This window comes from Chlamydotis macqueenii, chromosome 2 (assembly GCF_036417535.1).
Source record: "Chlamydotis macqueenii isolate bChlMac1 chromosome 2, bChlMac1.mat, whole genome shotgun sequence".
Taxonomy (NCBI): Eukaryota; Metazoa; Chordata; class Aves; order Otidiformes; family Otididae; genus Chlamydotis; species Chlamydotis macqueenii.
This window is the reverse complement of record NC_141557.1, coordinates 97,966,314-97,982,513: the sequence shown is the minus strand read 5'-3', so window position 1 is coordinate 97,982,513 and position 16,200 is coordinate 97,966,314. Positions and strand designations below refer to the sequence as shown.

The 16,200-nt window shown below is 38.1% G+C and overlaps 2 protein-coding genes across 4 annotated transcripts in view; one reads left to right on the top strand and one right to left on the bottom strand.

Annotated features, from left to right (window-relative positions):
- The window catches only part of ABITRAM (actin binding transcription modulator), a 301,888-nt gene that overhangs the window by 32,681 nt on the left and 253,007 nt on the right, over positions 1-16,200 (top strand). The window lies entirely within an intron of this gene.
- Positions 1-16,200, bottom strand: part of CTNNAL1 (catenin alpha like 1) — a 58,079-nt gene that overhangs the window by 28,635 nt on the left and 13,244 nt on the right. Inside the window, exons 2-5 of the mRNA XM_086740483.1 lie at positions 13,469-13,658; positions 7,072-7,259; positions 2,286-2,405; positions 4-93 (exon numbers count right to left, since the gene is read on the bottom strand). Coding sequence (XP_086596609.1) covers positions 4-93; positions 2,286-2,405; positions 7,072-7,259; positions 13,469-13,658 — 588 coding nt within the window. The remainder of the gene's footprint in view (positions 1-3; positions 94-2,285; positions 2,406-7,071; positions 7,260-13,468; positions 13,659-16,200) is intronic.

The following is a 16,200-nucleotide window of genomic DNA, read 5'->3' as shown; positions in this document are numbered from 1 at the left end:
CACCTTTGAAGCGGTTAGGAGCATCATGGTGCACTTCTCAAGAACGGCCCTAGATGCTGCCATTCTAGCCTTTTTCTTCTCATCCTTCAAATCCTACACATCAAAAGAAAAAATGACCTGAATATTACACAGTATCTAAAATGTTAGCTGCTTGTGAGACTGGAAAAGGGAAACTCTCTTGCAGATGGATGGGTTGTGAAAAAAAGTTTCTTTATGTCTGACAACTGCTGTTTTCAGCCTAACTCATAATCTAGAGCTTGCTTTTCAGACATTTTAATTTATGCATTTATTCTTAGCTCTATTCAATTCAGATTTCAAAGAAAGAAGACCTCAGAGATAAAGAGTATATTATGTAAACTGTCACTAATTTTGCTATCTTTATCATACAGCATTATTCATAAAACAGAAAAATGAGGGGAAAAAAGTAGCTGACTAAAAAGTATTTTCTGAAATGAGGGCCGGTAAGGCAGAAGCAGAGAAGATCAACTTTTCATTGTACTGCAGTGAAGGAAATGTAAAATAAACCTTTTGTCTACTGGAGTGTTATGTTTACTATATACCAGCAACAAAGTTTTAATAGGCTAAAAAAGCAATTCCTCTGAAGAAAGGCATTGAGTGCAGGAACTTTTCAAGAGCTCTCCAGGGAGAGGGATATACCTGCAAAATTGAACTATACCCCCAGAAAAGTTCATCAAAAGGGAAGAATTTAGAGCCCAAACTGGGATGGGGGTGGGAGGGAGGGAAGAGTGCAAGACACTAAACCCTCAACATGTAAGACAGTCTAACAAGCAGAAGAACTTCAAAAGCTACAACCAAGATCTCAATGCTCACAAAGATAGCTGAGTGCTATATGAGTGTTAGACACGCAACTGAATGGGATTAGCTGAAAATGGAAGAATTTACAGGATGAAATTAATCCTAATTTACCCTAGATTAGCAAAAAAACCTCAGATAAATCACAGCAGTAGTTTGTTTTGTCATTTTTGTAAAAATCTTATTTAGCAACTACAGAAAATCTTTAAGATCAAAACAATAATATTTTAAAAAACCCCAAAAAACCCCAACAAAACCCAGCTCATTTCTCAAATTCTGACATTACATTCTGATAAATCTGACCACACTTCAGAGTTTCTGGCATACTTATTATAATTATACTAAGGAAAAATACTTTGAGGGATGTTTCCTCTCAATAAAACTACACACTGTAAAGTGAGTGTATCAGGAGAGTCCTGACACAACTGAAAGAGTACTAATGGAACACTCTTTCCAAAGAGTCAAGAGGGCAAGGAGGGAAAAGCGCAAGACCAGTTAACATTGAAAACAAAAAATAGTTGAAAAAAGTATCGCTTACTAGTAATGCACCTGTTTCTTTGCAAGGAACCACTGCTATGAATATTTCAGGGAAAACCAGAGAGAGTTCATTTCCAAGCACATATTTCCTTGAATTATATGTAGCTTTTGCAGAACTAAGTCTTTGATAGCAGACTCAGAACACATAAACAACAAAAGGAGTGTGGTATGTTTTTTAGCACAGTTCTCCAGTCTGAAGGATGCTCATAAAAAACTACTTCTATACACATGAGGCTGGCCAACTGTTTATACAAATTGAATTCTGAATTTTGTTGGATATTAGGGACTCTGACCCTGGTTCAGTTCTGAATGGAGGATTTGATTGACAAGGGGAAGCAACTAGAGCTCACATCAGAAGTCTTACGCCTCAGTAAATCTTTTATTTACACGCAAGGAGCAGCAAAAAGCTTCCTGCATGAATGAAAGGCTTTGAAAGAGCAGCTGCATGTGAGAAGTAAAAAACCATTACTCCAACATAAGGAAGTTTTGACCTAAACCTAGAAAAATATTCCATAATAATAATAATAAAAATACAAGCAAATGTTTTATTAGGATCTGAAGATTTCACCTTTGGAGTTTTCTAACATAACTGCTCTGCTTTCAAATTCCTTCACGATGTGCAAACATCAAATGTTTCTGTCAAGTAACAACAGACAAATTCTCTACCAGTGTAATAAGCCAGAAAAGCCAAAATACAGTGACTGAAGCCAAGGCTTCTGGAAGATATGCAGATCAAACAACACAGTGATATTTCTCAGGCTGAGCTTTAAAAATCAAAGATGTCCTTTGGGTGGAAGAAGGAGAAGCTAGGTTTCAGAGACAGGACACCAGCAATCTTTTTGTAATAGTTAATCATCCTAGAAGAACCCAAATATTCCAGTGAATCAGATTAAAATGATACCTTACATCTCTCACAGCTTTTTATTAATACTTACATTTTGCCGATCTCCAGTTAAATGGGCAAACTCTACCATCTCATTTCCAAACTGGCTGAATATTTGTACAAACTCTTGGAAACTACTGACTTTTTCTAGTTGTTCCATTGTTGCAAGAACCTGCAAGATAAGGGAAAATACTGTAGTTTATCAAGATACTAAATGAAAACACTATTACTAAACCAAGAATATTCTTATTTGCAAAGACTTCTAAATTATGTTGTTTAAAATGTATATATTTTATCCCTAGTTAAGCATTAATAACTCAACAGCTGGAAATCAAGTCTTCAAATTAAAAATCATGCTTTATTCAAAATGAGAAATTTATTGTCAACCCTCAAAAAATATTTTCCTCACTCTTGCCAATATCAAGAGTAGCAGTATTACAAAATTCAGTCTCTAGATTTAGGAAAAGCATTACTGGCATATTAAATTCAAAAACTAAGTACTTGATGTTAATCTACAGATTATATCTCTATGTAGTAACTCTCAGTTTCAAAGTTCAATTTCAGATGCCTAACTTCCAAAGTCTAAAACCACAGTTCTAATCAGATACGTGTTTTAATGGCTATGTGCATAAAAAAAAAAGTATTCCTCAAAAGACCCCAAAAAGTTAGAAATGTGTTAATACATGGTTTTATAATTTCTGTAACAACTTACTCTAACTCTGAAAATTTTTGTGATCTCTACATAAACTAAAGAACTAAATGAATCCAAGTTGTATCAAGCTCTTACTCAAAATACATAAAAGCATGTGATACCAGAATTTTTTAACATGTTCAGCAAAAATTATCTTATAGCTTATAAATTACTGAAGTTATCCTGCTGAAGTCACTATAATACGGTTTACAACAAATATTAATATTAGATTTTTTCAGGTTAGTGGTATGGTTGCTAATTCCAAACTGATCTTTCAAATCCACTAAATATCTTCAGAAGGGAAGACAGTCAAAGCAGTTCTTCACCGTGTTTCAGACTGGAGAAAAGATACTGCATGAAAATTTGACAAAGTGTACTCAAAAGGTAGAAATGTCAACTTATTTTTCTTCTCCTATGCCAAAAGGATCTTCCTCCCAACTAATAAAACAGCACTCTACATACCTGATTATGACAAACTACCCCCTCCATACAACCCAGGTAAATGCTCCTGGAAGCGCCCGTTCTTTTGTAATAGAGCAGCTCCTCAATCTCATAGTTATAACGTATGTAAAGCAAGTGTTCCACTAGATCCTGTGAGTCCAGTGGAACTGACTGCTTTATCATGGAATACTAGACTACAGTGTCTGTCTGAGTATCTTACATTATGCAGCCAGTTCCACAAAGGTTACAGAAACAGGAACTTGCGTGATTCAGGTGCTGATGCATGAGCAGAGCTTGGGTGTAAAGGACTTGGAAGTAAGCTGCACAAAGATGAAGGTGTGAAAACAGCAGTATGACAGTGGAAGAAGCAGAAAATCACAGACTAGGGAAGTAAGGATGCAGAAAAGTGAACGTGGGGAAAGGAGAAAACATACAAGTTAAGGCCCAACTTTTTCTTCTAAGAATGGATAAAAAATAAGAGTAATGATGCTCAATCATTCTTGTTTAAGCAACTTCATGCATATGGTCTTGGTCGCAAGCAACCTCTGTTACAGTTACCCCAGAGCAAGTGTTTCTGTCATGACAAATCTGTCATCAAATAAAAATTTCAATGAAAGCACATACAGTTCCGTTACAGCTAACAATTCTAGACATTGCAGGCAGAGCTGACATTCTAAGAAACTACGTACAGGGAGAAACAGCACAGACAGTTCTAAATTTGTCTAAAGCTTGTTCAAGGAGCTGTTAAAAAGCAAAATACGTAGTGTCTTCAAATTATTAATTTTAAATTTTCATCAACATGAAGCACACAGAGAGTAATTAAAATGTACATTTTTAAATACAAGGTTAAAATTATGTATCAAAAAAAGACTAAATTCCTATTAGTATCTAAATTAGAATGTAGTATTACACAGCTACTTGCTGCACCACGAATGTCACCTTTCAGATGGCAGTCGTAGGCTGACATCACTCCAGGGCACATCCATATTTTGATCCAATCCACACAGTGCAGCAACATCCCCACTATCTGTCACTTCCCTATTTATTGTTCTGGCACTCCTAACCAGACTGATGACAGTAAGCGGAGCAAGACTTTAAGCTCACTGATGCAGTGACTAAGTCTGATGGATGGTAAAACAAATTTTGTAAAGTAGGAAAGATGTGGGCAGGGACTTAAGAAATGCACACAATCTAATAACACAGGGACAGTACACAGGGTGCAGAGGATGGAGAAGCAGAAACAGGATCATCAACAAGAGGCTGGGTTCTGGAGCACATCACCATTCCAGAAGATCTCAATCACTTAATCAGTCTGCGAGACCGGACATCCAACCACTAAGCTGTTCTTCTGTCCTTGCCCTTGGTTGACTTAACTAACTCCCAATTCACATGAGGAAAACAATGAAAATTAAGGCGTTCAGGAAGAGTCAGCAAGCAAACTGGCACTAAAAGTTTAATGCTGGACGTTCAGTCTCTAAGATGAAAATGCAGCTGAGACCTTCTGGAACAGTGACCCAGTCCAAAAAGCCAGCACCTGCTCCAGGTGGCAGTAGTGATGATCCTCTTCCTGCCTTTCCATCCTCTACACCATATTATACTGCATTGACTGAGTATTTGTGTACACTTAAGTGCCTGCCCACATCATCCCTCTACCACAATATTTCTTACAAGAAGAACTGCTTTGCTATCCATCCTACCAGTGTCTGACACAGTTTTCAGGAGTATACTCCATTAGTATCAAGATATGCCTGTGTAAGTCACCATCATTTGTTTAATTTGGTCCTAGAGATGTGAGTTGATCTATTGGTACCATAAACAGAAGGCAACATTATCAAGCAAATGTCTAGAAAGGAGAATGCAGTAAAATCCAAAAGACTAAAGACTAGGGTTACTACGGCAATCAGTCAGACACACTTACTCTGGAAAATAAGACTTCATTTTAAATACCTTCTAAATTAAATCCTGCACCTATGCTTACTTGTCCTGGTTCTGGCCAGGATAGAGTTAATATTTACCTGAGCTGGGCGGAGAACTGAAGCTGGTAGCCCCTATGGCTGGGATAGTTAACTAATTAGCTAACAGCTGGGGTTAATTTACCCAAATTAGCCAAAGGGCTATTCCATCCCATCTGACATCATGCTCAGTATATAAGTGAGGAGGGTGCTGAAGGGAGGCCCTGCTAGTTGGAAGAGACTGGATGTGGAGATCTGTTGTGAGCTATTATACTGTATTTGTGTTCCATCACTCTCTTGTTTTCTTCTGTCATTACTGTTAAATTTACTTTTTGTTCAATCTCAACCTGCGTGTTTGGTTTTTTTTTTCCTGGTTTTCTTTTGTTTGTCAAATCTCCTCCTATTCTCTTGGAGAGTGGGGGGAGTGAGAGAGAGACTGCGTAGTCTGGTCCCCGTTGGGGCTGAACTACGACATTACTATAACTGTATATATGACAAGAGCTTCCTACATATTTAAGACTATCATAAACCATGCCCTGCTCCTGAAAAGATACACCCCTCCTTATCCCTTCAAGCACTTCGTACAGTTGCTCTGCAGCCTAAGTCTGTGCTAACACCAGCCACTTTTAGAAAGGTAAATTAACTCAGATCACTGCACAGCTGCAGAGAAGGGCAGAAGAAAAACTCACAAAAGGCAGCAAAAGGTATTAAATGCACCATTCTGGTCTCCAGTGCAAGAAAAGACCAAAGTTGCATGTAACTTCAGCAAATTAATACTGATAATACTGCTGCCACTGGGAGAAGAAAAGAACACTGAGACATTAAATAAGTGCTGCTAAGTTTAAAGCCAGACTGAAGCAGGTATTGCCGTAGTTTTTGAATCTGGGACTCAATGAAGTGTCTTGGGTCTAGAAGCTGCAAAACAAAGATCAGCATGTCTGGAAAGCAAGCTGGGTCAAAGGAAGAGAGATAGTACGAGAAGTCAAAAGAGGAAAGAGAGGTTCTGCTCTGGATTATAAGTTGAAAATTAATGGAAAAGCCCAGGCCCTGTCAGGCTCTCATTTATGAAACATGAGGGTTTTCTATTTTTATTTTAGCACATCAGAAGAGGGGGAAAAAAAAAAAAAAAAAAGAAAGAAAGAAAGAAAAGAAAGAATATCTTACAGTCAAGACAGTGCAGTACATGAAATAGATTATATTTGAGGTTAAATGGGTCTTCATACACTATTTAAATCAACTAAGTAGTTTCCAGCTAAGTTTCAAGACATAACTTAAACTGCACAAGAAACTTTTAATCTGTAAGCCTCACTTCACTAGCAGACTTCCATCAGCGTTCCTCACAGCTTTTTTCCTTAGCCATATTCACAATGCTCTCCTTGTCTTGATCCTGACAGTGCAAACACTCTGTCCTTAGCAAGTAGAAGCTTTTATTGGCCATTTTACTGGCAGATACACTTTCCACCTCGCAGTAAACTTAAATAAGCGGTAACACAGTGTCTTCTCCAGCATACTAAGTCAACAGTGCAATACGGGTCACATAAAATGTAGAAAGTCACTGAAAATTGGTTTTTTTTATTCCTCCTGACTTACACCCATGTCCTTTCAGATATCTGGTAAGTGTAAGACATTCATTTTTACCTTTTCATTTTGCACTTCCCATAGAGACACAATGAAAACACCATTTCATCTAGCACGACCCTTTTGCATTGACTGCACGTATCAGTTAAACAAAACAAAAAAGAAGCTACAAATACCTTGTTTCTGGAAGTAATAATTTGCTTAATAACAATTCTGTCCGCTAACACCAGCACCTTTGTGACAGAAGATAGCAACAGCCTTGCAGCTTTTACCACACCCGTTTTGTCCGTAAAGATTGTTATGTGGCTATCAGATTCTGGGTGATCCAAGCTTGCCACATCTGTAAGCTGTGCAATTGTTTCACCTAGAGGGAAAAAGTAAATAATTAACATTTCATATTTAAAAAAAAAGATAGATACTGGGCCATTAAGGATTCTTAGTTTTTACCTTTGAGGGGTAAACCAACAATTTCAGAGCTACATACAACTCCCCTTTATTTCGTTTCACTTCCTTCTACTGACTGTTGGTGGCACCCTTTCCATATTTAAATCTGGACTACTATTCAGTACTGCCTCATTCTTCCATCTGTAACATATGCTAATTTTCTTACAGTAGTCTATAGATATTTGAGGTGGAGGGGGTGGAACTGGGGAGTGTAGAGGGAGAAAACATTCACGGGAGATATTTTTCCAATTCTAATAGCAAAAGTTAAATCCGTGTCGACACTTGCAGCATCAACCCACTGAAGGAGTGGGATTCAGCAAGGAAGGAAGAACTACAAATTCCCCTCCACCTTCCAAATTTCAGTTAGTATTCCCATAACTTGTAGATTTCTTATTCCTGTAGAAGTCTTCAGGCATGAAGAATAAAGAAATTCCAAACAACTTTATAACTTGCAGGACTGAAACATTATACTGAGACTATTGCACTTTATGTTCAAAGGAGGACCACCACCACTCTGATGTTATCAAGAGACAGGAGAGAAAATAAAAAGGCAAAGCAGCACTAATTTCAGTTCATAATGGTATTTTGATTCAACTAGCATTTAATGCGATAATAGTTAAATAGAACTATTTAACCACTTATTTTTTATGCGGTTAAAAATTCTACAATACAATGCAGCCAATGGATCTCCTCGTCTGAGAAAATTCAATTTAATCTTCTGGAGTACCCTAGATAATAGCACAATAGAGGAAAGGCATAGAGCAGTTTCCTATTCCACAACCGCAGAAGGACTGCTGGGAGACTGAACTCAAGTAAACTCTGAGACACGCTTATTGTTAGCATGCAAGACAAGACGATCAACCCACAACCAACCTGCAGATCATCCTTGAAGGTAAAATCTAGGACATTTGATTGAGTCCCCTATGACTCATCCTTAAAACTTCAACTAAGGTAATTCACCTAAGCAGAGAAGACACTCACTTCAAAAGCCCAATAAAGCCAGAGGTCCCATATGAAGAACTCAAGGGTGCATTATTGATCTGGAAATACTACACACAAACACTAGGGAACAAGGAAGACCTGACAGTCCTCCAAACCACAGAGCTCCACGCCTCATAGTATTTATGTATAGATTTCTCTCCTCTGACAACTGCAATCCCTTGAGCAATTAGGTTGCCTGAATAGGTGTTACACTGTGGCAAGAAACTTCCAGTACTTTCGCTTGGACCAAGCCAGGTCATAAAAGCCATGCTACAAATAATCAGTGGGTCTCTCTAGTATAAATATGCAAATATGATAAACAGAGTACACTGAGGTGGTGAGTTCCATAGCTGAAAACCCTGAAAATGAACAGAAGAAGAATTATAAAAGTACGGCCATTATCCAAACAATGATGGCAGCCAGATACACTAACAGTGAAGCTGTAGGACAAGTCTCCACTCAGGCAAGGAGATCATTTAACAGCAAAACAGACTGGCCATTGCCTTCTCCACAATTTCATTTCAGTTCAGGCCAGCCTCTGGTTGGAACTGTTCAATGCTGTGAGCTGACTAACTTCCAATCTCTTCCTTTGACCTTAAAATATATGTAAAAACATGAAATGCTGTAGAAACAGAGAACAATTAAAATAGACGTTAAGTGCTTTTGGTAATCAAGGAAGGATGCACAATACCATTATCCCATTTCTTATGCTGTGGGATTCACCTTCTTTAAGATGAATTATCAAGTCGTAGGTGAAGCATCTAATCATATAAAGAATAATCAGAGAACACAGAAAGAGCTGCAGCATCTGCCTGTCAAAAGCTTCAGACAGACCTAGAAACTCGAGACTTCTGTCAATAAGACAAAGGCTTCCTTCTCTGCCTGCAGATCTGCAACTACATGAACAGGAATGGTAACCTGGGAGTAAGCTATGAGGAGCAAGACCTGTTAGGGTAAAAAAGGCTGAACAAGGGACTATTTAAGCCAGCTACGCATAGGTAAGTTCATGGGACACATCTGAGTGTCAAAAAACCAGTTCAGTGTCACCATAATTCTGCTATCATGTTTGAAAGATTATGACAATTGAAACAGATTTCCAATGATAGAATGGCAACTGTCACACCCATTTTCAAGAAGAGTAACAAGAAAAATGTAGGTAATTATGGGCTAGTCTGCCTCACATTACTCTCTAGGAATATTATTAAAATCATCCTGTAAGCCACATGAAGCAAAAAAAGGCAATTGGGAAGAGCCAGCACAGATCTGCAAGAGTGAATAGTCCCTTATCAATCTGAATGCCTTCTATGATGAATGACACTTCCATTACTTCCTTCTAGAAAAGGAAGTAATGGAAGTATCTCAGTTTTAGCAAGACCTCCAAGCATGATCTCCCATACTGTCCTTATAACTAAACCATGAGATACAGACTGGATAAGTGAACAATAAGATGGGCAGAAAATGGACTTGACTGTTGGGCACCAGGATGGTGATCAGTGATACAAAGTCCAACAAGAGAATAATTACCAGTGTCATTCCTCAGGGACTGATAGAAGGCACCAAAACTGTTCCCTGGAAGATAGGCCAGTAGGAACAATAACAAACTGGGGGAGCGTCTCATACACTGGAGGACAGAGCTGCTAGACAGAGGGACAGGAAAGAAAGATGATCTGACAGGAAGTTTGTGAAGTCCAGCAAAGGCAATAATACCAAGTGCTGTGTCTGGGCCAGGATAGCATCACGCCAACAGTACAGGCTGGGATCAGCAGCCTAGAGAGAACATTTGCAGGGTAAGAAACGATGCTCCCGGTGGACAGAGCCGAACAGGAGTCAGCAGTGCTGGTCAGCTGCATGCTGGGTTATTAGTAGGAGTGTAACTGGCAGGCTGCAGGAATGATTCTTCCCTTTTGTTTGGCACTTCTGAGACAGGATCTGGAGTATCATGTCCAGTTCTGGGCTCCTCAGTACCATGGAAAACATTGACATAGTGGAGCATGTAAGAGGAGAGGCTGAAGGAAGCAAGTTTGTTCCATCTCAAGAAAAGAAGGCCCACGGCAGAGTTTACTGCAGTCTACAACTATCGACCTAACATGCAGGTATGGAGAAGAGAGAGGCACACTGATCCCAGACATGTATGGTGACAGGACAAAAAGCAATGAACAAGATATAAGAAAATACTTTCACCACTGTAAGGGTGGTCAAACACTGTAAGAAGTGTACAAGAAGTTGCACAGTCTCAGTTCTGGGAGTTAAATGTCTCTTCAGACCTAAGTTATTCTCTGATTCTATTTATCCTTTTAAAATTGTTAGTTTTTAACCTTCTTAATTTAGTCTCTCTCTGTACTAAAAGCCAAGGCAAAAATAAGAAAGTGGTATTTATTGCTTCCATTTTACTCCATGTCTTCCTTCAGGGTTATGTAGTCAAATGGCAGAGAATACTGAAAATGTTATGACACTAACTCATTTTTGACATGTGTTTTCTCTTTTAGATTAACCAGTCTTTCCCAGTTTTGGAGGGGGGGAAAAAAAAAAAAAAAATCACAGATGGGCATCTGAAAACATGCTTCTTTGAGTTACATTCTACTACTACACTGTCACTGTAAACACTGACACAGTGCAAGACTAATGCTAGGCAAAATCTGCTACATGACCCTCTGCAGTGTTTTATGATTCTATTTTGAGTCAATCAAATTACAAGGCTTATTACAAGGAAATAGTCATAACAAGTCTGAAACACTTCAGATCACTGATTATACCCTTTGCAAGAAACAGATACAACATCTGTCATCCTTCAAAGCCTCTACAGGATATGCAGTTGATTTAAAGACTCCCTACTTTTCTTAGCCACTGAGATGCTTAATGTTCTAACTCCTTTAATGTTGAAATCTATCTTCTAAGCCTAACAAAGTGTTCCTTTATTTTTTGAGGCACCATCTAATGTATTGGCTAAAAAGAAGTATGAACAGCTCTACAACATTCTCTGTCTTATACAGCAAGGCCCTTCTGCTGCTCATGCCATCAGAATATGAAATTCTTTTATAGAAGTAAATATTCTTGGCTATAATTGGACAGGAGATTTTATTGGCTTGCCTGGGAACACCAAAGTTGCTCAAAACGGCACTTGAGCAACTCCGTTCAGAGGACAGTTATCCATAAGAATCCGTTATCTGTAAGAATTTATCTGCACAAAGGACTCTCTTACCTTGTCCAACACTTAGCAGTCCACAGAGATAATACTGGCACAAAAAAAAAAAAACCCACCAAACAAAAAAACAGCAGCAAACCTGTTTGATATACTGAATTTCCCATGTAAGTCATCCGTTAGATCTCAAATAGATAGCTCAAAGAGAGAATAACTGACCCATGCCAAGGTAAATGTAAGGCTCGACAGAAAAGTAAACACTGTATCTTCACTCCTCTAGACCGAGGCATATTACTGCATAACAGGAAATAAAACTTACAGTGGAAAAAACTATAATCATTTGGCGAGAGAAAATACCGCAGATTATTTTTAAGTTCCAAGCTCCTCCTGGATACACTGATAAGGAAAAAAAAGCACTTGGCCACAGCATAACTGGTAAGTCAAGAAATAGAGATCCAGACTGCGCTGCTCTTCCAGCAGCTGAGATTATTGACGTGGGAAATTTTGGCTTGTCAGCGTTTTACCTGGGTCTCTGAAGAGAAAACACATGCTTCACATAACAAATGGAATGTTTTCAAATTAGGACACTTCTGTTTGCAGCCAAGTTCACTGGAGTGACCATGAATTTTCAGTCTGAGATTTATCTAGAGTAGTCCTTCAAATCACAAAAACAATCACTCATCACCAGCGTGTCTCTACACATTGCAACTCATTGCTGAGGGATTTTCAGAGGATTTCTTACAGTCCTATGCCCAATTTTAATCATAAAAATAGTATGAACTGCCTCCCTAAAGTTGGAGATGAGCACAGTGATTCAGCAAGAAATATACTGGCTAGGGCACCAAAAGGCAAGTTTCTCAGGCTTCAGAGGTTATTTAAGAGACAAAAAAACCCCAAACAATTACCCATAAGTTCATTTTTTATCTCAACAGATCAATTTTAAGTACAGTAACCCATGTCTTGGAGTAGAGTACTACTCCTTTCTGCAGTTATCAAGACATTAGTGTTGAAGGATCATTTATTTGCCTCCATGTCTGGAAGTTCAAGATCGTCTCCCTGAAGTCACAGTAGGCAGAAAGTCTGTCCCACCTCTAGGTACTTCCACCTGCTTAAATGGGAAAAGCTTCAAGCAGAATTTCCCATGATTCAAATGTATTTGAAAGAAAACACAAAAACTCACCACCACTAAGAACAAAAGGAATGTTCTTCTAGATGTGATCTTCTTGAAGGCTGTACTGCAGATTAAAATACGCTTTTACTACAAGCCACTGAAATATCATGCAAGGAACAGTATTTAATATCTAGGAAATTAGTTTCCAGCATGACACTGACATTCTCTTATAGTATCAGAGAAAGTAGCCCACTCTTTGCCTAGACAGAGGCTTCTCCGGGAAAGAGGAGTGTGACAGTGTCAATCAATTATCCATATTCAATCATTATCTTCATATTTAATCCACACACACACAGTAAGTTTGCAACAAGAGTTGAATCTAGCAAAAAGACAAGTACTACATTATTTTCATCCTACCGAGAGGAGTCATCAGATGACTGATGTGAGTCATCTTACTGAGTCCTGGGGAAATATGGGTTGACATTGACCTTCATTCAGACACTCAGATTTAGAGCGCAGTGACCTCAATAGCATAACACTCAAACTACTTTAAATACTCCACTGTTTTAGCTTGAGAGCAATAAACTCTAAAGTTTTATTCTCAACACACACTGTTCTTTGTCTGTAGTAACAGCACAAAACAAAGAGCAGTCAGACGATTCCTTGTGGTAAAAGATCCCGTAAAAATCAAAGCCAACACACAATTCCGTTCCCTGTTCAGAAGATAACAGCAATTTAAGTAATTGACACAATCAGGTAACAGATCAGTCCTTGAATGAACCAGAAGATGGTTAAGCAATTAAATAATAAAGTTCTTACATTGTTCCTGACACTAAAAATAGCGTTACAAAAATGGTACAAGCACAACAGGTTACAAGTTTCATCAGTAACTACATACCTGCTCTCCTTGCCTCGATGCAAGCGACACTCATTTCCTCTTTCAATTCATGATTTTCATTGGCTATAGCTTCACCTACTGTAACAAATCTTCCAACTGCCAAGTTAACTGCTTGGCCCACTCGCTGAATTGCTTGCAGAGTCTTGTCTGAACGCTTTGGTTTATCCTTATGATTAATAAGAGTAGTTATCTGGAACAAGAAAAGTTAATTATTAGCACTGTATGCAAAAGACATTTTAACTTTAATACTAAGGACAAGTTTTGAAATGAACTCAGTAATAGATTTTTACCATACTTCACTAATAAAATTTAGTGTTGAGTCATGAGGTATCATTTCACTTCTCAGAGAACAAAAAAAAAAAAAAAAAAATTAAAAAATGGAGTCTGCTGTGGTCTCAGCTTATCTCACATCTCAAATGAACTGAGGGATTTTTTTTCCCTCCTATTTGCAGTATTAAAATAAACTGCCCTAGGTCTCTCAACAGGCTTTCACACTACAGACAGAGTAAAAGCTGAGGAATCCAATAGTAGACACATAAACATTGTTTTGAGTTTGCCAGCACTGGAAATCTAACAAAGGTTTTGTACAGCCAGGTAATCAAACACACCCATCAACTAAGACTCGGGAGCTTTGCCTCTTTTTACTGAAACAAGCCTTTATAAATTATGTTTTAGCCAATTGATTAAGGCAGACTTTAAGAAAGAATGACTAGTAGCATGGTCTTTACACAAAAAAAAAAAAAAAAAAAAAAAGAACAACCATTCCTCTTTTAGAAGTAATTTGAAGTATTCCAGCCCTCCCTCCATTAAAATATCCACCGTACTCATTACTTAAACATCCTTAATTATGCATGTTTTCTAGAATTTTTGAGAAGGTTGCAACTTAGATGCAAGTTATCAGTAAAATAATTTGTGAGGACATTCTTATTCCGAACTCCACATTCTGTACCAGCTTTTCTGCCCGGTACTACATCACGCTATACATTCCTTCTTGGATCACACTGACCAGAGATCAGTTGCATGAGACTGAATATTTGCCCAAAACATCAAATGTGGGGAAACAAACAAAGAGATCCCTCTCCCACCCAAAAAGAAAGGCAGGACAGCAGAAGTAGCTTCTCAAGCAAGGCATTAAACAAACATGAGAACAGTGTGTAATTCTGCCACTCAGAATTAACTAATTACAAATAGCATTATAAACAGTATAGGAGCTTTACAATTTTGGTATGGTAACTATTTTCTAGCAAGATGCAGGACAGAAATTGAACTCTGTAGTTCCAAACAACCTAAACCAGCAAAGCAGCCATCATTGTTGACAACAAAGGTACTCCTGCCTGTCCTTGTCTCCCTCTCTCATTTTTGGCATGAATTTACCTGATGTGGGTTAAACCTGAGTTGTGGAGAAGGTGATGTTTGTTATTTTAGTTTTCCTCATAATCAGTTGCCCAGTCCAGTTCACTGGAAAAAAAAAGGGCTGTCTTTGGTTCTAGAAAGACAAGTTAGACATGTACCAAATGTAAAATGCTTAATAAATGTCAAAGGCATGAGGAAAGTTCTTCAGATACAGAGGAGCTTCTCATAACCTGCCACCTGCAGAAAATTTTGCTGTGTGAACAAGGAGAATGTATAATTCTGAGAAATATCTTTCTCCTTCCTTCATGAATGTTAAGAGTGACAGGCATATATGCAGGTATACCCTCCATTTAAAATAAATTTATGAAAAAGTAGAGGTAATAGCAACTGCAGTTTCAGATTCCTTTCAAGACTCAAACTTTTAATTAACAATCAAGGTTAAAAAACTATCAAACAAGGTCTTAACTGAGCAAGGAGAGGAAGTTCACATCTATGTTAAGTGACAAACTGAAGGAACCTGTGATGCTAATAAGCAGCACAAAGACTACTTAACCAGTTCAGACCATAGTAAAAAAAAAAAAAAAAAAAGAAAAAGAAAAAAGAAAAACCCTAAGCAGTAGAATTGGAGGAGTGTTGGAGAGGGGCATACAATACCATTTGCTTCAGGATACAAATAAAGCAGTGAGCATTAAAATGCCAATAAGCTAGGCTTCTGAAATAAAGAACAAGGAAAGTTTTTGCTCCTGACTTTTAAAAAACATTTAAAACAAAGGTACAAAATTGGACAAGTTAAATCGAGAAAAGCATAGATCCACAAGTGACCTAACAAGGAACTTTCTCCCCAACAACCACCTTCCTCCAAAGACACCCTAAAAGCCTATAAAAAACTGAATTAGTGAAAACTTGCAGTGTTTAAAGACATTTCAGATTACAAAAAATTGCTTTTCCCCCGCAGCCCATCCAGTTGCAACTAGACCAGAACTATTACTGTTGCATTTCTTTCAGGGTTTTTTAAGAGGAAACTCCTGTGACTCCAAGAACATTATCTAAGCTCTGCTTTAAGCTTAACACCTCTCAAATATTTTATCTATTGTACTCTGATGATGTATCATCCAGTCACTAACAATTGTGGTTTTGGGGCAGGAGTTAACAGCTGAAAAGTTTACCAGCAAGTCTCTTTGAACAAGAGTAATCTGTTACACGCTGTTTACTTATGGATTTACTGATCAAGTCCTGGAAAGGAAACCGTCCCTTTGACGGTACTCATGCTCCATTTAACACAAGCCCTTACACTATTTCCATGGAATGCTTATTTGAGACAATCAGTTTAAGGCGTGTGTAGCCTCAATAAATTGTCAGTTACAATCTTCTCCCACCTT